Raw genomic sequence first — 26,963 nt, forward strand, 5'->3', positions numbered from 1 at the left:
TAATGGTTCCTTTCAAAGGGATCTGCATTCAAGACTCCTTATTTTGACCCTATTCCACTTTTTCAACTTTACATTCTTTGACATCATCACCTACATTGTATACGTTTGGACTTTTAGACTCCAGTTTGAGACATTTTGAGATTTTTTCTCTCCTAAGATTTTTGAGACATTTTTACCATTTAGGGTACTACCACTAAGAGGTAGTAGAGCTTGATTAACACCAGTACATATTCAAAAGGTAGGGTTAGGAGGAAATTATTCCTTTTACAAAAATAGGTTTCAATTAAAAAAGATAAGCAAACATTGAACAGTTTTACAAATTGATGTACTATCTACCAGTTGCTCTGGGATATCCCTTGCAGAGCTCGAACTGACTTACTATAGCCACAGGCACATACATCACCTATATCTGTGCCCCGTAGCTGAGTCAAGGATATCTGCCTACATGCTACATGCTCTAGGGTCAGGGTCACCATCAATTTCTTCCTGTCTCCCTCCCTCACATCAGGACATCCACAGAACCTATTTCAGATTAGTTTCTCCAATCCATCTCCTTCCACATGCCTGTGCCAAACATTCTGGCATTTAACTTTGATCTTTACTGAATACTGTTCAATAAGGATCAAACTTGAACTACTGTTCAACTACTGTTTAACTACTTCCTCATATGAATAACTTACTTCATGTGAGGAAGTGTGGGTCTTTAGAGTCACCATCTGGCCAGTCATGGTGGCTCACGTCTGTAATCCCAGCACTTTGGGAGGCCAAGGTGGGTGCATCACTTGAGGTCAGGAGTTCAAGATCAGCCTGGCCAACATGGCGAAACCCCATCTCTACTAAAAAAAACAAAAATTAGCCAGGTGTGGTGGCACGCACCTGCGGTCCCAGCTACTTGAGAGGATGTGGCAGGAGAATTGCTTGAATTTGGGAGGCAGAGGTTGCAGTGAGCTGAGACTGTGCCACTGCACTCCGGCCCAGGTGACAGGGCGGAACTCTGTCTTTAAAAAACAAACAAACAAAAAAAAGAAAGTCATTCTTTGTTAACCTAAGCTATTCTCATTTGTAACATGAGGGAATTAAAAACTAGCTAAATTTTTAGGGTCTCCTAACTATAAGAGTTCATGATTTTAAATTCCTCTAACAGTAGGCATATCAAATTGTTAGTAAGAGCTTCCCAAAATATGGATTCCTCCCCTAATACCAAGTGAGTCAGAATCAATAGGCTGCAGGACCACGAAACTACCTTTTAAAAATGATTCCAGATGATTCTGATGCAGGATCTGATCTGATGAAAAACTACAGTTTGAAAATCACTACTGTGTTTCATGATTTGATTCCTATCAAGACAATAATTATTATCAAGTCGAAGAATAATTAGTATTATTTGAGTTCTTTCTCATAGACTACGCCAGCAGTTTTTAGAGTATGATCTGGCCCATGGGGTCAGACAGAGTCTTTAAAAGGTATATAAGATCAAAACTTTTTCATTCTCATTCTCTTACAAGCACACAGTAGAGCTGAGGCAACATGGAATTTAATATTAAAACAGATTGAATACAGAAGCAGATGTGAGAATTCAGCTGTCTTTATTAAGCTGGACATTAATTTGCAAAAAGGTAAAATAATATGACTCTTCTCATTAATCTTTTTTTTTGTTTTGGGAAAGTTGCTTATATAAAAATATGTTATTCCTGTGAACAAATAATGATTTTATATTATTTCTAAATGTTTGATAAATTTTCTAAAGATTTTCTTACTTTTCATTTCTAACATGATAAATGTTAATAAATATACCCATATAACAAGGGATATTTGAGGTCCTCAATAATTTTTACAAATGTAAAAACCTAAAAGTCTGAGAACTGCTTTCATACATATAGTACACTCGAGTCCTCACTAATTTTTATGACCATAAAAACAAAAAAAAGTCTGAGAACTGCTTTACACATGTTATCAAAGCCTGTCTCAAAGAGCTTCAACAATTCCCCACAGTCCCCAGTATAAAACCTAAACAACTTACAGGCATCTGAGCACAGTCCTACTTGAAAAACTTTGTAATTACCTTGCTCTATTTTATTTTTTTATACAGAGATATCACAGCTCCAATAAAGCAAAATATGCACATATATAAACAGAAGAAAATTGTTTTCCACAAATTCCATTGCCAAATATACCCTCCCAGACACATACTCATGCTTCTGTTTTCTTTTAGTCTTTTTCTCTGTGTACAATGTGGATTTTTAACAGTAGCCTTATTCTATATAGTCAGCCCTCTGTAACCATAGGTTCTGCATCCACACAGTCAACCAACAGTGGATCAAAAATATTTGTGGAAAAAAACTGGAATGTTGTGTCTGTATTGAAAACATACGTATTTTTTTCCTTGTCATTATTCCCTAAACAATACAGTATAACAACTATTTACATAGCATATGCACTGCATTACATATTATAATTAATCTAGAGTTGATTCAAAATATATGGGAGGATGTGTGTAGGTTATATTCAAATAGTGCACCATTTTTCATCAGGGACTTGAACATCCCTGGATTTTGGTATCTGCAGGGGGTCCTAGAACCAAATGAGGGGTGACTATACATAAAATGTGTGATTTATCAATTTTCACCTTATACATCGTAAGCATATGCCCATTTTACATATTCTTCTGCAAATATTATGTGCTATAATTTACTTGATCATCTCTTTATTAATTACCTAATCTTTTATCCTAGTTTTGCTCTTATGAATACCAATACAATGGACACTCAGACTACTTTCATTTTGCTCATAATCATAAATATTCTGTCTTAGCACAATACCTGAGGCATAGTAAGAGCTCAGTAAAGATCAGCCTTTTTTGTTTGTTTGTTTGTATGTATTTATGCTTGTTATCATTGTCATTATTATCAACAGTCTTTCCTGACTGCCCGAGTCATACCGAAGTTTATCCTCCCTTGAATTAACCTAATACTTACTTGTATCTTTCTTTTGTTACTTTGGACACTGCCTCATAGAAGAGTTATTTACATACAACATTTACCTCTTTTAATATATTGCAAACTTGAGAAGGTTAGAAATTATGTTCTACACATTTTTGTATGCTGATAAGTATTTAAATGTGTTGAATGAATTCCTTAAGGTCACAAAGTAAATAACCAAATATTTTTTAAAAACACATGAATGGGCGTTAAAAATATTTAACAATTAGATTTAACATTAGATTTCACCTCAAAGTTCTGTCAGAATCCTATAATGTTTGTTAAAACTTATGTCTTTCCCTGCCTCTCCTCTGTTCAACTTAGGTATCCCACTCCATGGTCAGGCTCTTTGGTCAATTCTAACACAAAAATTGACCCTATGTCAATTCTTGTACCCATGTAAATTTAACACAGACCCGTGTGTTTATCTATATCTAAATTTATATCTAAATATCCATGAAGGATTGCTTCCAGGATCCCCATAGATACCAAAACCTGCAAATGCTCAAGTCCCTTATATAAAAAGACATAGTACAGTTAGCCCTCCATATCTGCAGCCTCTGCATGTGTAATCCACAGATATTAAGGGTTAATTCTGACTGTAGATACACAAACACACACATGCCCCCCTCATTCTTTCATTCCTCTCCTTGCCCCATTTCAGAATACTTTCTCAAAAGTCAATTATGATTAAAGATAGGAAGTCTGTTAGCCTAGTGATTACCACTGGACACTTAAGCTGATGTCTAAGCTGCTAATACTGCAGACAGAGGTCTAGCTATATACAGTGAAAAACTATGAATTCCCATGTTGCTCTTTCAGCTCTCTCTCCTCTCCTATTCCTACCCCCACACAAACTGCAGCTCAATGGCAATCTATTCCACAAATCTAGTTCCTTTATCTTCATCCTTCTGTACAAAAACCCAGTCCAATGATTATAACTTTATTGCCTATCTTGCTTTTCTTAGTCCTCTTTGCCAAACTATGGATTCTTTCCATCTAAATTGCAGCAGCAAAGTTCTGACTCATAGCGTCTCCTTTTCCAAATTAAATCTGCCTATCAAAACTTTCAAGCAACCACATGTACTCTCACAGTTCTTCATCACATATAGGTTATACAGGTCCCTACTAATTAATTTTAGAACATATATCCAGTTTAAAATATATGCTAGTTCTGGCTTTGCTTGTAGAACATTTCCCTCATCCCACTGCTTGGAGAAAAATCAAGTACCTTCAGTTTTAATTCATCTTGAGTCAGGTCATAAAAGCATTATCTTCACTACCTGTCTGTATCATGAAACCATTCATACTCAAGGCATGATCCTTGAGTATGAATTCCAATTTATGATAGTAATATGCAATTTGTTTCTCCCTTCTTAAAACGCCAAAGAAATCTTAGTGATAAGAACCAAAAAGCTCACAATCCAATCTCATCTAATTTTTCCACAAATTTTTACTGGACACCTACCATGTGCAGAAAACTGAAAACAAAAATCCTCGCGAAATTTATTTTCTAGTAGGAGAAAGATAATGTGTAAATACATAAACAGTTGAAATACACAGTACTATTTAGATGACAGTTAAATGTATTGGTAAAAAATTAAGTTGGGAAAAGAGAAGGTTGAAGAGGAGGTTATTATTTTCTTAAGGCCTTGACAATTTTTGCTTCCAGCCATGATTGAGTAACTAGTATCATATTGTCCTTTCTGTTACAAGCAACTTAGAAATTCTTAAATATATGAATTTTTTTCATGTATGGACAACTGTCAGCACAGGACTGGAATCCCTCAGAAAAAGAAAGCAAGTGAAATAAGTCCTATGATTGTCTCATCCTTTGTGCCTGAAAGGCACTTTCCAGACAGCCACATAGCGGGGAAGGAAAGTAACCAAAAGAGAGCACACTTGTAAGTCTGAGCTAAGAAAAAGTTGGAATTTGTGGGGCAGAGTAGCAGAGTGAAAAGATGTAGGCAGAGAAGGTTTACAAATCTTCAGAGAAGCCCCACTGAGTCTCTGGCCATATTAATCTGTTGAATGAGCAGGCAAGAATCTCTAAAACTGGGGAAAAAATAACTACCTAGGAACTGAAAGCTGAACAAGTACTGGAGCTTTCATAGAGCTGGGAAATGTTATATTTGAGGATACTCATTGAACATCCTAGTCATTCCGTACAGAGTTCACAAAGGACATACCTTAGAAGGAGGAACAACAGAGCCCTAGGATTAAAGATTACTCTATGTCAAACTAACGAAGTTTAAAACCACATTTTCAGAGACAAAAGCAAACCTACAAGTTTAAAAAATGCATTACAGAATTAAATTCTACATTCTCTTAAAGAAAACAATAAAACCCAGACATAGAGCAATGTAGCATTCATATTGTCCAATATATGAAAAAAAAACTAATAACAAAATTACTAAGCATAAAAAGCAGAAAATCTAAGCCATACTCGGAGAAGAATCAGCCAAAAAGCAGGAAAAAGAAAGACAGATATAACGGACTTCAAGTCAATTCATAAACACATTAAGTGAAAACATTAAACAAAACAAAACAAAACAAAACAAAAAAAAACGAGAAATCTCGAGAAACTGAAACTATAAAACCAAACAATGGAACTCCTGGAGATAAAAAATATAACACACGAAATAAAAAGTCACTGGATGATTTTAAAAGCAAATGAGATACAGTAGATAAAAAGGACATAGAACTATCTAGAGAGAAAAAAGACTCACCTATGGGACAATACAAAATGTTCTGTATTAAGTACAACTGGAATCAGAAAATAGAAGAAAAACAGACGGGCAGAAAAAACTTTTTGAAGAAACAATGGCCAAAATTTTTCCAAATTTGGCGTAAAATATAAACTCACAGATTCAAAAAACTAAATGAATTATCAAGCAGAATAAACACAAAGAAAACCATACCAAGAAGAGTTCCTGACCTGCCTGGGCAACACAGTAATACAGGAGCTAGAAAGAAATTATTCAGGCAGATAGTAAGGATAAGAAAGTCCTCAGTAAGGTTTCCTTTTAATAAAAAAGCAGCGCCCAAATCATTTCTTTTCTAATAAAAAGCAGCCTGACAAATAAAGCTGCAGGAGTAGATAACCAAGCTGGAAGCTTGCATAGGTAAATGCCAGCAGCTGTGCCAACAGGGAAAAACGGCTATCTGGGGGTCAGGCATGTTCAACATGGAGGTTCCCTCTTCCCTTTTCTTTGTCACCAAGTGTGCAGTAAGGCAGGCCACATGGCAACAGCCAGGTAGAGACACAACCTGCATAATAAAAGATTAGGGTAGGATAGCCAGCTTCTTCATGCTATGCAAACAGCACACCTGGTCCAAACAAACTCTCACGCCCTTTGTAAATGAGACACCGCCTCCTCAAGCTTGTCAGTAAAACCCCATGCATTTCTCCATGAAACCAGAAGACCCACTGGAGTGCCCCACTCTTTTTGCAGGAGAAAGCTATTTTCCTTTCTCTTTCTTTTGTCTATTAAACCTCTGCACTTAAACTCACTCCTTTGTGTGTGTTCATGTCCTTGGTTTTCTTGGCATGAGGCAACAAGTCTCGGGTATTTACCCCAGACAACGACGTCATTTCAATAGTCAGACTCAATCTCTAAAAACACTTAAAAAGTAGCTGAGCATGGTGGCATGCCTGTAGTACCAGCCACTCAGGAGGCTGGGGTGGGAGGATCACTTGAGCCTGAGAAGTTGAGGCTACAATGAGCTGGGATCATGCCACTGTATTCCGGCCTAGGGGACCATGCAAGACAATCCCCCCTGCCCCCCATCCCCCCAGAAAACAAAAACCAGCAACAACAAACAAACCAGGAAACCATACCAAGGCACATTATAAAAACATTATTTAAAACCATGATATGGGGAAAATATATATATACTTATATATTTTTATATTTATATTAAATAGTTTATATTTATATTTTTACATATAAAATATATATAGCAGAAAAGAAAAAATAAGAAACATCAGATATAGTAAAAAAGAAAAAAAGAAATGTGTGTTCTCTGCTGATCAGAAACAACCAAAGCCGTTAAAAAAACCAGAATAACATGTTTAAGAGACGAAAGAAAAAAAATCTACATCCATTAAAAATTTCATTCAAAAATAAAGGTTAAATAGATGTTTTCAGGCAAACAAATGCTAAGAAAACCTACTGCCAGTAGATCTGAACTATTAAAAACATTAAAGGAAGTTATTCAGGTGAAAGAAAATGATACCACATAAAAATTTAGAACTACATGAAGCAGCAAAGAGCAAAACAAATGGTTTCTTAAATTATTTAAAAGATAATTGAAAGACTGGAACAAAATTAAAATGCAGGATTTGTAACATGAAGAAGTAAAATATATGATAACAGTAACACAAAAGGCAGAAGAAAGGAAGATGGACTCATATTGTTGTAAGGTTCTACAATAGTAATTGACATACTATAATATTATTTGAAGGCATACTGTGATGGTTAAAAGATACATATTTGAAACCAAGCAAACACTAAAAATAAAAAGTGGTAGAGCTAATAAATCAATGAAGGGACATATGTGCAGACTAGGTGAAAAAAGGAGATTCAATTATATGATTATAATAGTTACACATTAAATATAACAAGACACAGTTCAAGTTTAAAGTGAAAAGAAAGGAAAAAGATATTATGCAAAAAACAAATTTTAAAAAACAGAAATAGTGCTGTTAAGATTACACAGAGTAGGTTTTAGGATAAAGAGAATTAGAAGAAGATATGAAGAAGGAAAACTGATAATGGGAAAGGGAACAATTTGTCAAGAATATATACTTCTAAATTTGTATATATCTAATAACAAAGTTTCAAAATTTGAAGAAAAACTGGAAAAAGCCTGAAGGAAGAAAATTTTTAAAACATAATCAAGATTGAAAATGTGGACATTCTTTTTGAAGAAACAAATGGAACAATATCAGATAGACAATATTACAGATAGAACATTACAAAATATTCTAACAGTACTAACCACATAGACCTAACTGACATAGAAAATACATCTATAATAAGCACAATGTAAGTGTATTTTAAGTAAATAAGCAATATTGATCAAGGCAAACCAGTTGCTGAGAAACACAACAAATCTTAGTATTTTTAAAGGGAATGAAATTACACACAGTATCTTCTCTGACCATAGAAAATTAAATCAGCACTTAAAAACAAAAAGATATCTGGAAAGTTCAAATGTTTGGAAATTCAGCAAAACACTTCTAAGTAATCAATAGGTCAAAGAAATTAAAAGTCAAATTACAAATATTTTGAACTATATCAAAATAAAACTACAACATATTAAAGTATGTTGAATGTAGGTTAAGTAGGTATTAGAGGGAAAGTGATAGCTATAACTACATATATTATAAAAAGAGAGCTTTCAAATCAATAATCTCAGAGGAAATCAGGAAAAACAAAAATATAAATATGAAGTAAAAACAAGTAAAAAATAATAAAGAACATGAAATAAAAATGAACAAACAAAAATCAAATGCAGCAAAAATTCATTATTTCAAAAGGTTAACAAAATTGATAAATTCTTGGCCAGAGATCGGGGAGAACAAAGGAAGAAAAGACAAATTAAAATTTTCAGTAGTGAAAGAGAAGATGTCACTAAAAATCATACAGGAATTAAAAGAAAAACAATGAAATTTTCTTCAATGCAAGCACACAATCTTCCTAACTCAATGCAAGCACAAGATTGAATTATTTTTCTTTCCTGATTGCTCTGGCTAGGACTTCTAGTACTGTGTGGAATAGGAGTAGTGAGGGTGGGCATACTTGTCATGTTTTAAAATTGCATTTTTTCAATGCAAGCACACAATCCTCGTAATTCAACCCAAGTACAAGATTGAATTAGGAAGAGATTGAAATCATGAATAAAGCAGTATTGATGTAGAAATTAAATTAGTAATAAACAACCAAACAAACAAACAAAAAAAACCCTTGACCAGATAGATTCACAGCCAAATTCTACCAGACATACAAATAAGAAATGATACCAACCCTACTGAAACTATTCCAAAAAAAGCTGGAGATGAGGGACTTCTCCCTAACCCATTCTATGAAGCCAGAATCAGACTGACACCTGAATTTGGCAGAGGCACAATGGAAAAAAAAACTTCAGACTAACATCCTTCATGAGCACAGATGCAAAAATTCTCAACAAAATACTAGCAAATAAAATCCAGCAGCACATTAAAAAGTTAATACACCACAAATCAGGTAAGCTTTATTCCTGAGACGTAAGGCTGGTTCAACCAGCAACTCAATAAATGTGATTCACCACATAAACAGAATCAAAAGCAAAATCCATATAACCATCTAAATAGATGCAGAGGAAGCATTTGATAAAATCCAACATCCCTTCATGTGAAAACTTTCAACAGATTAGGTAACGAAGAAACATAACTAAAAATAAGGCCAGGCATGATGGCTCATGTGAGCCTGTAATCCCAGCACTCTGGAAGGCTGAGGCAGGCAGATAACTTGAGGTCAGGAGTTCAAGACGAGCCTGGCCAACACGGTGAACCCCGTGTCTCTGCTTAAAAAAAAAAAAAAAAATATGGATATACACACACACACATACATACACACACACAAACACACACAAATTAGCTGGGCATGGTGGGAGGTGCCTCTAATTCCGGCTACTCGGGAGGCTGAGGCAGGAGAATCACTTGGACCTGGGAGACAAGGTTTCAGTGAGCCAAGATTGTGCCATTACACTCCAGCCTGGGCGACAGAGGGAGATACTGTCTCAGAAAAAATAATAATAATGATAATAATAATAAGAGCTACCTATGACACACCCACAGCCAACATCATACTGAAGGGGCAAAAGCTAGAACCATTCTGCTTGGATCTGGAACAAGACAAGGACGCCCACTCTCACCACTCCTATCCAACACAGAACTAGGAAGTCATAGCCAGGGCAATCAGGAAAGAGAAAGAAATAAAAGGTATCCAAATAGGAAACAAAATCAAACTACCTCTCTTTGCTGACAATATGATTCTACACCTAGGAAATCGTAAAGACTCTGCCAAAGGGCTCCTAGAATTGATAAATGACATTAGTAAAGTTTCAGAATACAAAATCAACGAACGGAAATCAGTAGTATTGCTATACACCAACAACATCCAGGCTGAGAGTAAAATCAAGAACACAATCCCATTGATAATAGCAACACAAAAAATGAAATACCTAAGAATACAGCTAACCAAGGAGGAGAAAGACTTCTAAAAGAACAACTACAAAACTGCTGGAAAAAAATACAGATTATACAAACAAATGGAAAAACATTCCACGCTCATGGATTGGAAGAGTCAATATGGTAAAAATGGCTACACTGCCCAAAGCAATTTACAGATATAATGTTATTCCTATCAAACTGCCAATGTCATTCTTCACAAAATTAGAAAAAAATGATTCTAAAATTCATATGAAACCAGAAAAGAGCCCAAATAGCAAAAGCAATCCTAAGCAAAAGAATAAAGCTGGAGGATCACGCTACCCAACTTCAAGCTATACTATAAAGCCACAGTAACCAAAACAACTTGGTATTGGTACAAAAACTGACACACAGGACAACTGAACAGAAAACTCAGAAATAAAGCCATCTACAACCATCTCATCTTCAACAAGGGAGATAAAAACAAGCAATTGGAAAAGGATTCCCCATTTGATAAATGGTGCTGGAATAACTGAATAGCCATATGCAGAAGATTGAAGCTGGACCCCTACTTTTCACCAGATACAAAATTGACTCAAATGAATTAAAGATTGAAAAGCAAGACCTCAAGCTACAAAAATTCTGGAAGACAACCTAGCAAATACTTTTCCCACCATCACCATTGGCAAATAATTTTGGCTAAGTCCCTAAAAGCAACTGCAACAAAAACAAGAATAAGCAACAAGTGGGACATAATGAAATCAAAGAGATTCTGCACATAAAAATAAACTACCAGCCGAGCCAAGATACAACAAACAGAATGGGAGAAGATATTCAGAAACTATGCATCCAACAAAGGCCTAATATCTAGAATCTATAGAGAACTTAAACAAATCAACAAAGAAAATAACCCATTAAAAACTGGACAAAAGACATGAGTAGACACTTCTCAAAAGAAGATATATAAGTAGCCAAGAAACATGAAAAAATGCTCAGCATCATTAATCATCAGAGAAATGCAAATCAAAACCACAATAAGCCCAGCACTTTGGGAGGCCAAGGTGGGTTGATCACGAGGTCAGGAGATCAAGATCTTCCAGGCTAACACGGTGAAACCCCGTCTCTACTAAAAAATAGGAAAACAAAAAATTAGCCGGGCGCTGTGGCGGGCACCTGTAGTCCCAGCTACTCGGGAGGCTGAGGCAGCAGAATGGCGTGAACCCGGGAGGTGGAGCTTGCAGCGAGTCGAGATCACGCCAATGCACTCTGGCCTAGGCAAGAGAGCGAGACACCATCTCAAAAAAACAAAACAAAACAAACAAAAAAACCCACAATGAGATACCATCTCATACCATTAACAATGGCTATTACCACAAAGTCAAAAAAGAACAGATTCTGGTGAGGCTACAGAGAAAAGAGAATGCTTACACAGTGTTCGTGGGAATGTAAATTAGTTCAACCACTGTGGAAAGCAGTCTGAAGATTTCTCAAAGAACTTAAAACAGGGCTACCATTTGACCCAGCAATTCCATTATAGGGTATATAGCCCAAATAAAACAATCATTCTACAAAAAAGACACTTGCAGAAATCTGGAAGTGGTTGGCAAGGCCACCAGGCAGCAAATATGAGTGCAACAAGTCCCTGACTCAGGCATTCCGCTTTCCCTGGCCTGGCTCACCAGGTCCTACCAAGGTGGCTTACTCTTTTACGATTTTGGGTCTGGTTGTAGGAGGCCTGAATGTCATTAGCAAACAAAGCTGGTTGAGTGAATCCACTTTACGCCATAATCAAACCTCCAAGGGCAGCAAAGAAGATAAAAGGACAAAGGATAGCAACTTCAAAGATTAAAGAAACAACAGCTCACAGAGCTGAGAAAGAACTAGTGCTAGAACTATGGTAACTCAAAGCCAGAGTGTCTTCTTACCTCAAAACAACAGTACTAATTCTTAACAACAGCAATGATTCTTAACCAGGCTGAAATGACAGATACAGAATTCAGAAGATGGAAAGGAATGAAGATCATCAAGATTCAGGACAAAGCATGAACTGAATCCAATGATTCCAAGAAATACAACAAAATAATACAGGAGCTGAGAGACAAAACAGTCATTTTAAGAAAGAACCAAACTGATCTGATAGAGGCAAAAAAACTCACTTTGAGAATTTCATAATAAAATCTCAAGTATTAAGAGCAGAATCAACCAAGCTGAGGAAGAAAATCTCAGATCATGAAGACTAGTTTTCCAAATTAAATCAGACAAATATAAAGAAAAAAGAAGAAGGAACAAAACCTCTGAGAAATATGGGGTTATGTAAAGAGACCAAATCTATGACTCACTGATGTCCCTGAAAGAGAAGGAGATAAAAAGCAAGCAACCTGGAAACATATTTGAGGACATCATCCATGAAAATTTCCCCAAACTCTAGAGAGAATAACATTCAAATTCAAGAAACTCAGAGAACCCCTGTGAGATACTACACAAGACAACTATGCACAAGACATACAGTTATCAGACTCTCCACGCTCAAAGTGAAAGGAGGAATTATCCATTTGTACGCATACAAAATTTCTTAAGAGAGAAGCGACAGTCCCCCACAAGTAACCTCATCAGGCTAACAGTGGATTTTTCAGCAGAAACACTACAAGGCAGAAGAGACTGGAGGTGTATATTCAGCATTATTAACAAAAATTCCAACCAAGAACTTTAAATATAGAAAAACTAAGCCTCATAAGAGAAGGAGAAATAAGATCCTTTTTAGACAAGCAAATGTTAAGGGGATTCATTACCACAGACCTGCCTTAAAAAAGGTCCTTATATATAGTGGAAATAGAAAAGACTGTTATGGCCCAAAAAAACAAACAAAGACACTTAAATATATAGGCCACTAACACTATAAAGCAACTGCACAATCGAGTCGGCATAATAACCAGCTAACAACATGACAGGATCAGATCTGCATGTATCAATATTAACTTTAAGTGTAAATGAGAATAATGCCCCCAATTAAAAGGTGGAGTGGCAAGGTGGATAAAGAAGCAAGATCCAACCATATGCTGTCTTCAATGGACCCATCTCACAACTAGTGATAGCCACAGGTTCAAAGTAAAGGGATGGAGAAAAATCTACCGAACAGGAAACAGAAAAAAGCAGGGGTTGCTATTGTAATTCCAGGGAAAAAAAAAAAAAAAAAGGAATTTAAACCCACAACAAACCAAAGAAGAGCATTACATAATAGTAAAGGATTCAATTCAACAAGAAGACCTAACTATATTAAACATGTATGCACCAAACACATGAGCACACAGATTCATAAAGCAAGTTCTGAGAAACTTATGAAAAGACTTAGATAACTACATAATAATAGTGGGAGACTTCAGTAATCCACTGACAGCATTAAACAGACTACTGAGGTAGAAAACTAACAATGATATTCGGGACCTGAACTTGACACTTCACTAAATGGACCTAATGACATCTAGAGAACTCTCCACCTCAAAACAACATAATAAAGATTCTTCTCATCTGCACAAGGCACATGGTCTAAAATCACCTACACAAGTGAGCCATAAAACAATTCTCAGCAAATTCAAAAACCCCAAATCATACCAACTACGATCTCAGACCACAGCACCACAAAAATAAGTACCAATTCCAAGAAGAGTGCTTAAAACCATACAATGAAATGGAAATTAAACAACCTGCTCCCAAATGACGTTGGAGTAAACAATAAAATTAAAGCAGAAATCAAGAAATTCTTTGAAACTAATGAGAAAAAAAGATATGACATACCAGAATATCGGGGACACAGCTAAAGCAGTGTTAAGCAGGAAGTTTATAGTGCTAAACTACCACATCAAAATGTTAGAAAGATCTCAAATAAGCAGCCTAACATCACACCCAAATGAAGTAGAGGAAGAGGAATCCAATCCCAAAGCTAGTAGAAGACAAGAAATAACCAAAATCAGAGCTCAACTGAAGAAAACTTAGATGAGAAAAAAACCATGCAAACGACCAATGAATCCAGGAGTTGATTTTTTTTGACAAAGTAAGATTGATAGACCACTAGGCTAGACTAATAAAGAAAAAAAGACATAAGATCCAAATAAGCCAATCAGAAATGCCAAAGGGAACATTACTACCAGCCCTATAGAAATGTAAACCCTCAGAGACTATTACAAACACCTCTATGCATACAAACTAGAAAATCTATAAGAAATTGATAAATTCTTGGAAACATACAACCATTCAATATCGAATGAGGAAAAAACTGCAATTCTAAACAGCCCAATAACTAGGACTGTAACTGAATCAGTAATAAAAAGCCTATGAACCAAAAAAGCCCAGGACCAGATTTAGAGCCATATTCCACCAAATGTATAAAGAAAAGCTGGTACCATTCCTACTGAAACTATTCCAAAAAATTGTGCAGGAAGGACTCTTTAACTCATTCTATGAGCCAAGCATTATTCTGATATCAAAATCTGGCAGAGAAACAACAACAAAAGAAAGAAAAGAAAAGAAAAGAAAAGAAAAGAAAAGAAAAGAAAAGAGAAAAGAAAAGAAAAGAAAAGAAAAGAAAAGAAAAGAAAAGAAAGAGAAGAGAAGAGAAGAGAAGAGAAGAGAAAAGAAAAGAAAAGAAAAGAAAAGAAAAGAAAAGAAAAGAAAAGAAAAGAAAAGAAAAGAAAGAAAAAAGAACACAGGCTCAAGTCTGTAATCCCAGCACTTTGGGAGGCCAAGACGGGCAGATCACGAGGTCAGGAGATCGAGACCATCCTGGCTAACATGGTGCAACCCCTTCTCTACTAAAAAAAAAAAAAAAAAAACAAAAAAATAGCCGGGCGAGGTGGCGGGCTCCTCTAGTCCCAGCTACTCGGGAGGCTGAGGCAGGAGAATGGCGTAAACCCGGGAGGCGGGGCTTGCAGTGAGTGAGATCCGGCCACTGCACTCCAGCCTGGGTGACAGAGCAAGACTCTGTCTCAAAAAAAAAAAAAAAAGAACACAGGCCATTATTCATGATGGACATGCATACAAAAATCCTCAAGAAAATACTAGCAAACCAAACCCAGCAACACTTCAAAAAACTAACTCACCATGATCAAATAGACTTTATCCCTGGGATGCAAGGTTGGTCAACAAACACAAATCAATAAATAGGATTCACCCATACACAAAACTAAAAACAAAAACCATATGATCATCTAAATATATGCAGGAAAGACTTTCAATAAAATTCAACATCCCTTCATGTTAAAAACCTTCAACAAACTAGGCAGAAAAGGAATATGCCTCAAAATAATTAGAACCGTATATGTCAAACACACAGCCAATATCATACTGAACAGGCAAAAGCTGGAAGCATTCCCCATGAGAAATGGAACAAAACAGGTTTCCCACTATCACCACTCCTATTCAGCGTAGTACTGGAAGTCCTAGCCAGAGCAATAAGGCAAAATAATGAACAAAAGGCATCCAAACAGGAAGAGAGGAAGTCAAACTATCTCTGTTTGCTGACGATATGATTCCATCCCTAGAAAACCCCCCAGTTTCTACCCCCAAATTCCTAGATCTGATAAACAACTTCAGCACCATTTCAGGATATAAAATCAATGTACAAAAATCAGTGGCATTTCTACACACCAACATCCAAGCTGAGAGCCAATTCAAGAATGCAATCTCATTCACAAAAGCCACAAAAAGAATAAAATACCTAGAAATACAGCTAACCATGGAGTTGAAAGACGCCTACAAGAATTACAAAACATTGCTCAAAGAAATCAGAGATGACATAAACAAAGGCAAAAATATTCCACGCTCATGGAGAGAATCTATTGTTAACATGGCCATACTGCTCAAAGCAATTTATAGATTCAATGCTATTCCCATCAAACTACCAATGATATTCTTAACAAAATTAAAAAACCTATTTAAAAACTCACATGGAACCAAAAAGAGCCCCTGTAGCCAGAGCAATCCTATGTAAAAGAACAAAGCTGAAGACATCACATTACCCAACTTCAAACTATACTTTACAAGGCCATGAACCAGAACAGCATGGTACTGGTACAAAAGCAGAAACATAGATGAATGGAACAGAAAGAGTGTGCAGAAAAAATGCCACACACTTGCAACCATCTCATCTTTGACAAAGTTGACAAGAACAAGCAGTGGGGAAAGGAATTTCTATTCATTAAATGGTGCTGGGGTAATTGGCTAGCCATATGCAGAAGCTAAAACTGAACCTCTTATTTACACCATTTACAATAATCAACTCAAGATGGATTAAGTAACTTAAATGTGAAACCTCAAACTATAAAAGCCCTAGAAGATAGCCTAGAAAATATCATTCTGGAAACAGGATCTGGTAAATATTTCATGATGAAGAAGCCAAAAACAATTGCAACCAAAAAAATTGACAAACGAGACCTATTTAAAATAAAGAGTTTCCACACAAGGAAAGAAAATACTAACAGAGTAAACAGACAACCTATGTACTGGGAGAAAATATTTGCAAACCATGAATCTGACGAAGGTTTAATATTCAGAACCTATAAGGAACTTAAAAACAAATTCACAAGCAAAAAACCAACCTCATTAAAAAGTGGCCAAAGGATATCACAGATACACTTTTTTTTTTTTTTTTTTTTTTAAAGTCAGGGTCTTGCTCTGTTGCTCAGGCTGGAGTATAGTGGTACAATCAGAGCTCACTGCAGTCTCGACCTCCCAGACTCAAATGATCTTCTTGCCTCAGCCTCCGGAGAAGCTGGGACCACAGGGTATGCCATCATGCACTGCTAACTTTTTCATTTTTTGTAGAAACAGGGTCTTGCTATATTGCCCAGGCTGATGTCAAACTCCTGGCCTAAAACAATCCTCTTGCCACAGCCTCCCAAAGCATTGGGATTACAGGCGCGAGCCACCACACCCAACCTGAACAGACACATTTTTAGGAAGACAAACACATGGTCAACAAGCATATGAAAGAATGCTTAACATCACTATTCATTAGAGAAATGGAAATCAAAACCCTAATTAGATACCATCTTATACGAGTCAGAATGGCTATTATTTAAAAAGTCGAAAAATAATAGATGCTAGTGAGGCTGTGGAAAACAGGGAATGCTTATATAATACTGTTGATGGGAATGTAAATTATTCCATTATTGTGCAGAGCAGTCTGGAGATTTCTCAAAGAAAGTAAAACAGAACAACCATTTGACCCAGCAATTCCATTATTGGGTATATACCCATAGGAATATAAATCTTTTTACCACGAAGACACATGTATGTCTATGTTCACTGCAGCACTATTCATAATGGCAAAGACGTGGAATCAACCTAAATGCCCACCAATGGGAGAGCAGACAAAGAAAATGCGGTACATATGTATCATGGAATAATAGGCACCTCTAAAAAAAGAATGAGGTTGTATGCTTTGCAGCAATATGGATGGAGTTGGAGGTCATTATTCTAAGCAAACTAATGCAGGAACAGAAAACCAAATACTACATGTTCTCATAAGTGGGAGTGAAAACACTGAATACACATGGACACAAAGAACGAAACATCAGACACCGGGGCCTATTTGAGGGTGGAGGGTGCAAGGATGTTGAAGATCAAAAAACTATCTATCAGGTACTATGCTTATTACCTGGATGACAAAATCATCTATACAGCAAATATCCTGTGACATACAATTAACTTACGTAGTAAAGTTGCCCAAATACCCTTGAACCTAAAATAAAAATTTTTAAAAATAATAAACAAATAATTTAAAAGGTGTGCTCCCCCCCCTCCTCTAGGGGGAAAAAAAAAAGACATACACTCATGTGGTCATCAAGGCAGTATTTACAATAGCAAAAACATGGTTTTAGGTTGTCTATGGGAACATGGAACATCAATCTATGATGAAAACTCTCAAGAAACTAAGAACAGAAGAAAGCTTCCTTAATCTGATAAAGAACATTTTAAAAAAAATAAAAACAAAAACAAACTACAGCTAACATCATCCCTTAATGGTGAAAAACTGCTTTCTCCCTAAGATCAGGATGAAGGCTTCTGTTCTGTATTTTACTGAGGGTACAAGACAGTGTAGTATGATAATAAAAACAGTATACAAATTGGAAACTAAGAAATAAAACTTTTCACTCCCAGATACCATGCTCACGTACATTAAAAATCTTATAAATTTACCAAAAAAAACTAATTAGAGCTTATAAGTCAATTTGGCAATGTCCTGGGATATAAGGTTAATATGCAAAAATAAACCGTTTCTATAAACTAGCAAGAAACAAGTAAAAATGAAAACAAAATAACATTTTAAATGATATTCCATGTGTAACACTTATACACTAAAAATCACAAAACGTTACTGAAATTTTATAAAGAAGCTCTAAGGAAATGCAGACAATATACCATAATCACAAATTGGTAGACCCAATACAATACTATCACAATGTCAGTTATTACCAAGCTAAGCTATAGCTTCAATGCAATCCTAATCAAAATCCCAACAGGCTTTCTTATTTCGCAAAGTAAAAAACTAACTTAAATGTAAAACCCAAAACTCAAAACCATAAAAACCCTAGAAGAAAACATAGGCAGTACTATTCAGGATACAGGCATGGGCAAAAATTTTATGATGAAATCACCAAAAGCAATTGCAAAAAAAGCTAAAATTGACAAATGAGATCTAATTAAACTAAAGAGCTTCTGCATAGCAAAACAAACTATCTTAAGAGCAGACAGGCAACCTACAGAATGGGAGAAAAAATTTGCAATCTACCCATCTGACAAAGGTCTAATATCTAGAATTCACAAGAAACTTAAATTTACAAGAGGAAAAAACAATCTCATCAAAAAGTAGGCCAAGGACATGAACAGACACTTCTCAAAAGAAGACATTTATGTGGCCAACAAACATATATTAAAAAAAGGTCAATATCAGTGATCATTAGAGAAATGCAAATCAAAACCACAATGAGATACCATCTCATGCCAGTCAGAATGGCGATTATTAATAAGTCAAGAAAAAAACAATGCTGGCGAGGCTGTGAAGAAACAGGAACGCTTTTACACTGTTGGTGGAAATGTAAATTAGTTCGACCATTGTGGAAGACAGTGTGGTGATTCCTCAAGGACCTAGAACCAGAAACACCGTTTGATCTAGCAATCCCATTACTGGGTATACACCCAAAGTAATATAAATCATTGTATTATAAAGATACACGGACACATATGTTTGTTGCAGCACTATTCACAATAGCAAAGACATGGAACCAACCCAAATGCCCATCAATGATCAACTGAATAAAGAAAATGTGGTACATATACACCATGGAATACTATACAGTCATAAAAAGTAATGAGATCACGTCCTTTGCAGGGACATGGATGGAGTTAGAAGCCATCATCCTCAGCGAACTAATGCAGGAACTGAAAACCAAAGACCGCATGTTCTCACTCACAAGTGGGAACTGAACAATGAGAACATATGGACACAGGGAGGGGAACAACACACACCGGGGCCTGTCAGGGTTCGAAAGGAGGGAGAGCATCAGGACAAATAGCTAATGCATGCTGGGCTTAATATCTAGGTGATGGGTTGATAGCTGCAGAAAACCACCATGGCACATGTTTACCTATGTAACAAACCTGCACGTTCTGCACGTGCATCCTGGGACTTATAGTAAAATAAAATTTTTGAAAAATAAAATCAATTACAACAACAACAAAAGAAAGTAAAAAACTGATCCTAATATTTACATAAAAATTGCAAAGTCCTGAGATGAGCAAAACAAGCTCAAAAAAGAAAATAAAGTTGAAGGACTTCTACATTATTTGAAGACTTTCTACAAAGCTAGAGATATTAAGATAGTTTAAAGATAAACTTATCAATGAAATAGAACTGAACTGAGAATCCAGAAATATATTCAAACTAATAGGGCAGATTTATATTTTTATCAAGGTTTCAAAACAGAAAATTAGACATCAATGGAATGCGACAGAGTCCAGAACAGAATCACACATATATGATAAGATGTTTTAAAATCAAGGTGCTAAGGCATATGGAAAAGAAAAATATTTTCAAAAATGATAGTACAGCAGGCTATCTATAGAAAAATAAACCTGGACCTATACTTTATATCATGCCTACTAATTTATTTTAAATGGACTATAAGCCTAAATGCAAAAGCTAAAACTAAAAATCTTTAGGAAAAAAATATGATAGAGTATCTTTTGACCTTTGAGCAGGCAAAGATCTCTTAGGAATATCCAGAGAGCATTAGACTTAAAAGAAAAATACTGATAAAGCAGATATTATTAAAATTAAAACTTTTGCTTATCAAAAGCTATTATAAAGAAAATGTATACGTAAGCTCCAGAATGAGAGAAAACACATCTCAGTACATATATCTGTCCAATAACTTGCAGTCAGAATATATAAATGACTAATAAAATGACAGGACATTTTTTTAAATTGGGATACTTCATAAAGGAAAATACTGAACAGTTTTAAAGGATATGAAAAGATGATCAATATATGTGTTAGTCACTGGGGAAGTGCAAATTAGAACAACAATGAGATACCACTACATTCCCACTAGAACTAAACTAAAATTTAAAAAACTAATAATAACAAATATTGGCAAGAATGTGAAGGACCTGGAATTCTCAGATTGTTAATGGGAGTATAAAATGGCACAACCATTTTATGGTTTATGGGAAACAGTTTGACAATTCTACTTCTAAGTATTTACCGAAGAGAAATAAAAATATTTGTTCACCCAAAGACTTTAAAGGAGTTTTATTTATAAATGTCCCAGATTGGAAATCTAAATGTCTATCAGTAGAAAGTGGTATATCCATACAATGGATATAGTCAGCAATAAAAAGGGAACAAATTACATATACACGTCAACACAGACAAATCTCAAAAACAGTATAATTAGTTAAAAAACAAAGCCAGCTGCAAAGGAGTGGATGTCATTTATATAAATTTCTTGAACTGGAAAAAGTAATCTCCAATTATAGAAAGCATATCAGTAGTTGCCTCAGGCCAGGAGTGGTGGGAGACTGACTGCAAAGAGGAACAAAAAACTTTATGGGGCAATGAAAATGTTCTAAATCTTGATAGGGGTATGGATTGTATGACTATCTAGATTTTTCAAAACTCAAAACAGTTTATTTTTGACATCGCCACATTGCACTTAAATAAATCATACATCAATGAAAAAAGTTAATAGATACAGTTAATATGCACAGAATGGACACAGATGGCAAAATATTAGAAGATAAAAGTATTTTTCCTACGGTTATTTACATTTTTAAGATTTTCCTTAAAAAACAAAGCATTAGTTACATTAAAAAATAAATAAATAAATAAGGTCCTCAAAAGCAGCTTCATTGATAAGGTGACATTTGATCAAAGACCTGAAGGAGGCGAGGAAGTCAACTGTATGGACGTATGCGAGAAGAGAAGAACCTTCTAGGAAGAGGAAACCTGAACTATAAAACCCTTGAGGTTTTGACAAGAGCAGTGACAGGCTCTCAGTTACATTTTAACAGGTCCGCTGTGGCTGCAGTGTTTAGAATATACAAGGGCAGAAACAAGGAGACTAGTCAGAAGGCTACTGTAACAATCCAGGTAAGAGATGATTGAAGCTCGGATCAGGGAAAGCAGTGAAGTTAGAGAGACATCGTCAAATTCTGAATATATGTTTAAAGCAAAGCTAACATTTGCAGTTAGATTGGATGTGAGGTGTAGGAGAAAGACAGATCAAGGATGACTTCAGTGGTTTTGGCCTAAGCAACTGGAATAAAGTATTCATTTGCTGATAGAGAGAAGACTATGAAATGAGGTAGGTTTTTTGTGGCAAGAGGAAAGAGCAGGTTTGTTTTGGATATACTAAGTTTGAGTAAAGCTGAAGATATAAAATTGGTATCATTGGCAAGTAGAGGTATTTATAGCCACAGAACCAGGGTGATCACCAAGGGAATGTGAACATTAAAAATAGACAGGTTCAAAGAATAGGCCCTTAAAACATTCAAAAGTATCAGGAGGTCTGCAAGTTCTTAGCATAAACTAGAAACGAAGGTCAGTAATGCCCTAAAATACACCGTAAAACTATTCTGAGAAATCTGTACTAACTTCAAAAACTAAAATCAAAAAAGCCTTTTCTATTCTTTGATTAAATGGGCAGTCTGAAGTTATCACTGATTATGTAAGTTGAAATAGACACCTAGATCAATCATGATCTTAACACTGAAACTACTGCACTATTCACCATTATTGTACATTCTATATTCCTATAATCCCATGGGTCAAGCTTCTCCATCTTTGAGACACTTAGTAATAAAAGTATAAGGACATATTCAGAATAGTTGCCCTCGAACAGCAAAGGATTATCTACTAAAGAAGAGCTATCTCTGTGTCCTCCACCGGACTCATCCGTCATCAGATGACACTCAAAGCTTGTGAGGTAATGATGTACTACACAGCTGTCCGATCTTCAGATGACACTTTGGAGGTTGATGATAAACTACAGGTCTGACAACTCACTTTGCATTTTAAGATATTTCTTGAACTTTTTCTTGTTGTGACAGGCAACCAAATTGATTAAGCCTAGTCATGGGATTTGACACTACAGCCAGTAGACTTCTATTTGTTGATTGCTATTGATTTTCTTTGATACTTCATTTAAAAATCAATAGTTGGAAAGAAAAATAGGCTTGGTTTACACATACTTAAACATACTATTGTATGCTGGAGGAGGCACAAGTTTGGCAGAGCTTTGGCATCCAATTATAAGAAGAGCTCTTAACAGGTGAAAGCAAGGGCTTTAGATCGATATGCAGTTTTCTTTCTCAATCAAGGAAAGTGGCTATAAATTAGGCTCATCAGTGTTATTTCCAAGGCTTTCATGAAGCAAACAACTTTAAACTTTTTTTGTCTTCCTTGGATTTACATTAAAAGATACATCACTAAGAATTTTTCTTTTGTTTTTAAGGGTATTTAAGGTACCTGAAGTTCATCCGGGCTTTTATCTTTTTGGCTTTTTTTTTATTTTTTTGCCGCTCTTCTCCATCTTTCAAAGTCTCTGCTGGAGCTGTACTTTCAACCACAATGTCAATAATATACTTCTTCAAGGAAAGATGCTCCTGCAAGATAAATAAATAAAATAATAATAATGAGAATGATTTTTTAAATATAACAGGATTGCTATAGACTACAGTGAGTATAAGACATTTGATAAAACTAAAAGTAATCTCTGTAATACACTGGTTTCTACAATTGTTTTGGAAAACGTTGAAGAAACTGTTTTAAGATTTTTACACCACTGACTTCACTTCAGTGCATATCAGTTGTGCCTAATACTAAGGATACATGGACATAATCCCTACCATGATATCACACAAGTAGAGTAGGAAAGGTAAAATACATACACAAAACTATAATGCCATCTATAATACCAAGTCAATCGGAGATATAGAGTGCTGTAATAACTCAAAGACGGAAACAGGATCACTGGGGAAAGGGGGGGAAACTTCAGGAAGGAAGCACCATATTTGCTATCCCTTGAAGAAAGGATAAAATGTGAACATACAGATATTAGGTAAGTATGTGTTTGGGCTGGGAGTGGGATAAGGTTGCAGAAAGGAAAAAGGAGGTCATCTCAGCAAACACATCCTAGAGATGAGAAAGTGGAATGTGGGTATCGACAGCAAAGCTTTGGTTCAGCGAGAGCACACAGTGTTTGGTCAAGTTCTCCTCCTTATCCATCTTAGATTTTATGGCCTATCACTATAATCATTCTGTTGCCTGAGTTCAACTCTTTTCCCCCTTTGTTCTTTCATACATGCATGGCAAAATCCCAACCCTAAATCCAACTCTCTCCCTATTCTGAGCCTATGTCTGAAGCAGATTAATGTGGCTATAATTACAAACTTTAAATTTATGAAATTACACCTCAAGTGGCCTCTAGTACTCCCAGGCAGTCAAGCAACCTTACATTAGTTAATCTACACACTCGCCTTGCTAAAAATTATTTTAGACTCTCTCCTTAAATCTCCAATATCCCTCATCTCCTAACCCCATCTCTCAGTTCATGATGTTTATTTGATTAAAGAAAATAGCATTATTCAAATGAGCTTCCACACACTCCCACAGCTAAATGTGTCAAACAATCTGTATATGTGCTTGTACACTCTCTTCCTTCCTGTTGTAATATATGAACACATGTTCCTACCTAAGAGCAAGTCCTCCAATATACACTGAATCCCAATCCTTGTCTTTCATTTTTATGGTTATTTCTCCTCTTATCCGGATAATCACTTTTCCTGTTTCTATTTAAATCATCTCAAAAGGATTCTTGTTCATATGTCTCCATTCGGCTACTACCCTTTTGTACCAAAATTTGTTGAAACAAAGTGTATTTTGCCTCTACTTCCTTCACTCCCATTCACTCCCAAACTCATTTTAGTCCAGCTTTTGCCCTTACCACCCTTACCAATCTGCAAATTTTCCTTGTCAAAGTCAATAAAGCCAGTGGCCAGTGTTCAGTTCTTATCTTTTTCTTGCAACTTCAGTCCTATAGGTCATTTCCTCCTACCCGAGACTCCTCCTTCACTTGGTTTCCTGATATCACATTGTCCTTCTAATGCATTGGCTGCTCCTTCTAAGTCTTCTTTGCTGGGTCATTTTCCTCTTCTTGACCTCTAAATGTTAAAGCATCCCAGAGCTATACTCAGAGCTTTCTTCTTCTCTATCCAAACTCACTCATTTAATGCAGTAACTTGAAATATTATTCATACACAGAAAATTCTCAAATTTTTATCTCTAGTTCTGACCTCTCTTCTGAACTCTATTCACCTGCATAAAAATATCTCCTCGAATTGCTTGAACCTGGGAGGCTGAGGTTGTGGGGAGCCGAGATCACGCCATTGCACTCCGCCCTGGGCAACAAGAGCGAGACTCGGTCTCAAAAAAAAAAAAAAAAAAAAAAAAAAAAGGGTTCCTCAGCCAGGTACAGTGGCTCACACCTGTAATCCCAGCACTTTGGGAAGCCAAGGTGGAAGGATCACTTGAGGGCAGGAATTCGAGACCAGACTGGCCAACATGGTAGACTCCTGTCTCTACTAAAAATACAAAAATTAGCCAGGCATGGTGGTATATGCCTGTACGTACCTGTAATCCCAGCTACCCGGGAGGCTGAGGCAGAAAAATCACTTGAACCCAGGTGAAGGTTGCAATGAGCCGAGATCACGCCACTGCAGTCCAGCCTGGGCAACAAAGCAAGACTGTCTTAAAAAAAAAAAGTCTCCTCAAAATCTCCAATTAGGTGGAACATTTCCACAATCAGCATTTCAAAAATAACATGTCTACAACAAAACTCTTATGTTCCTTATATACATCAAATTGTTCTTCTGAGAGTGTTCTCTATTTCAGTAAATGGTACCATCATTTGCATAATTGCTCACATCCAATACATGCGCAAATCCTATCAGTTCTCCTTTCATATATATCCCCAATTCAACCACTTCTCCCTACCACCTTCACCTGCTCTAAGTCACCATCAGCATTCATTTATATTACTGCAATAGCCTCTGGTCTCGCAGTTTCTAATTTGACCCCACAGGTCTTTTCTCTATAAAAATGGCCACTTATTTTTTTAAAAACAACAGTCAAATCACATCATTCCTTTTATCAAAACTTACATTCTCATCACACTTAGGGTAAATCCAAATTGCTCACCATGACCTACAAGGCTGAGTCATTGATCTCTCTGATCTCATCTACCATTCTCTTCTTTCTTCACTAAAACTACACTCACAGTGGTCCTCTTGTTGTTCCCCACATTCATCAGAAACATTACTGCCTCCGTGCTCTATATGTTTTTCCCTTAGCCAAGAATATTCTCTTGGGTATTTGCATGGTCTTGACCAAAATGAATGCTCAGTCTTAACGCCCTCTATTATTTGCCATCTCCTTCTTCTATGTTTCTTCATAGGACTTGTTTCACATCACTGCCTAATATTACATATTGATTTTCAATTTTCGTCCTCAAACATAAGTTTCCCAAGGGCAATGACTTTGTCTGTTTTGTTCATTGATGTTTCTATGTCTAGAACTGTGCCTGGCACATGGCAAACAGTAAGTATGTGTTAGATAAATAAAAAGAGAGTTAATGTAATAACAACTAATAGTATTTTTCAGCCCTTATTACACAAGATACATTGAGCTAAGTACTTTATATAATATCATTCATCTCGTCCTTACAACTATACTTAGAACATACTTAGAAGGTATATATTTTTATTATCCTCATTTTAACTATGAGAAAACTTGGACACAAAGTTAACTTTTTCAAAGTTAGAAGGACAAAACCATGACTGAGTGACATTGCAGCTAGTAAAGTGACAGAGCCTAAATTTAAACCCAGACAGAGTGATTAGGGAATCCACATTCTTGACTACCTTAGAGATACGGCTGGGAGTAGGTCTGAGCTATAGAATTGTGCTCACTTTCCAAATTATGAACCTACCAACAAAAAACAAGCAACAACAACAAAAAACAAAAACCCCACAGTCAAACGAAGAAAATGTTCTTTCACTATAGAAGCAATTATTTTCTTTGATAAACTAGGCCTATGGTATACTATACCTTTATACGGTAGCACTAACGCAAAGCAATGATTTAAGTAGTAAGTACACACATATAAAAAACTTAAAATAACCCGGGTTTTTCTTTTCAAAGAAAGAACACAGCGAGTGGCAGGGGGAGAAAA

At 35.9% G+C, this 26,963-nt stretch overlaps 1 protein-coding gene across 6 annotated transcripts in view; it reads right to left on the bottom strand.

Annotated features, from left to right (window-relative positions):
* SCAPER (S-phase cyclin A associated protein in the ER) overlaps nucleotides 1-26,963 on the bottom strand; it is a 552,134-nt gene that overhangs the window by 285,085 nt on the left and 240,086 nt on the right. For all 6 annotated transcript variants that reach the window (XM_038010211.2, XM_038010215.2, XM_038010212.2 and 3 more), the window contains one exon: nucleotides 23,201-23,337. In XM_038010211.2, coding sequence (XP_037866139.1) covers nucleotides 23,201-23,337 — 137 coding nt within the window. The remainder of the gene's footprint in view (nucleotides 1-23,200; nucleotides 23,338-26,963) is intronic.

The sequence above is a fragment of the Chlorocebus sabaeus genome, chromosome 26, assembly GCF_047675955.1.
Source record: "Chlorocebus sabaeus isolate Y175 chromosome 26, mChlSab1.0.hap1, whole genome shotgun sequence".
Taxonomy (NCBI): domain Eukaryota; kingdom Metazoa; phylum Chordata; class Mammalia; order Primates; family Cercopithecidae; genus Chlorocebus; species Chlorocebus sabaeus.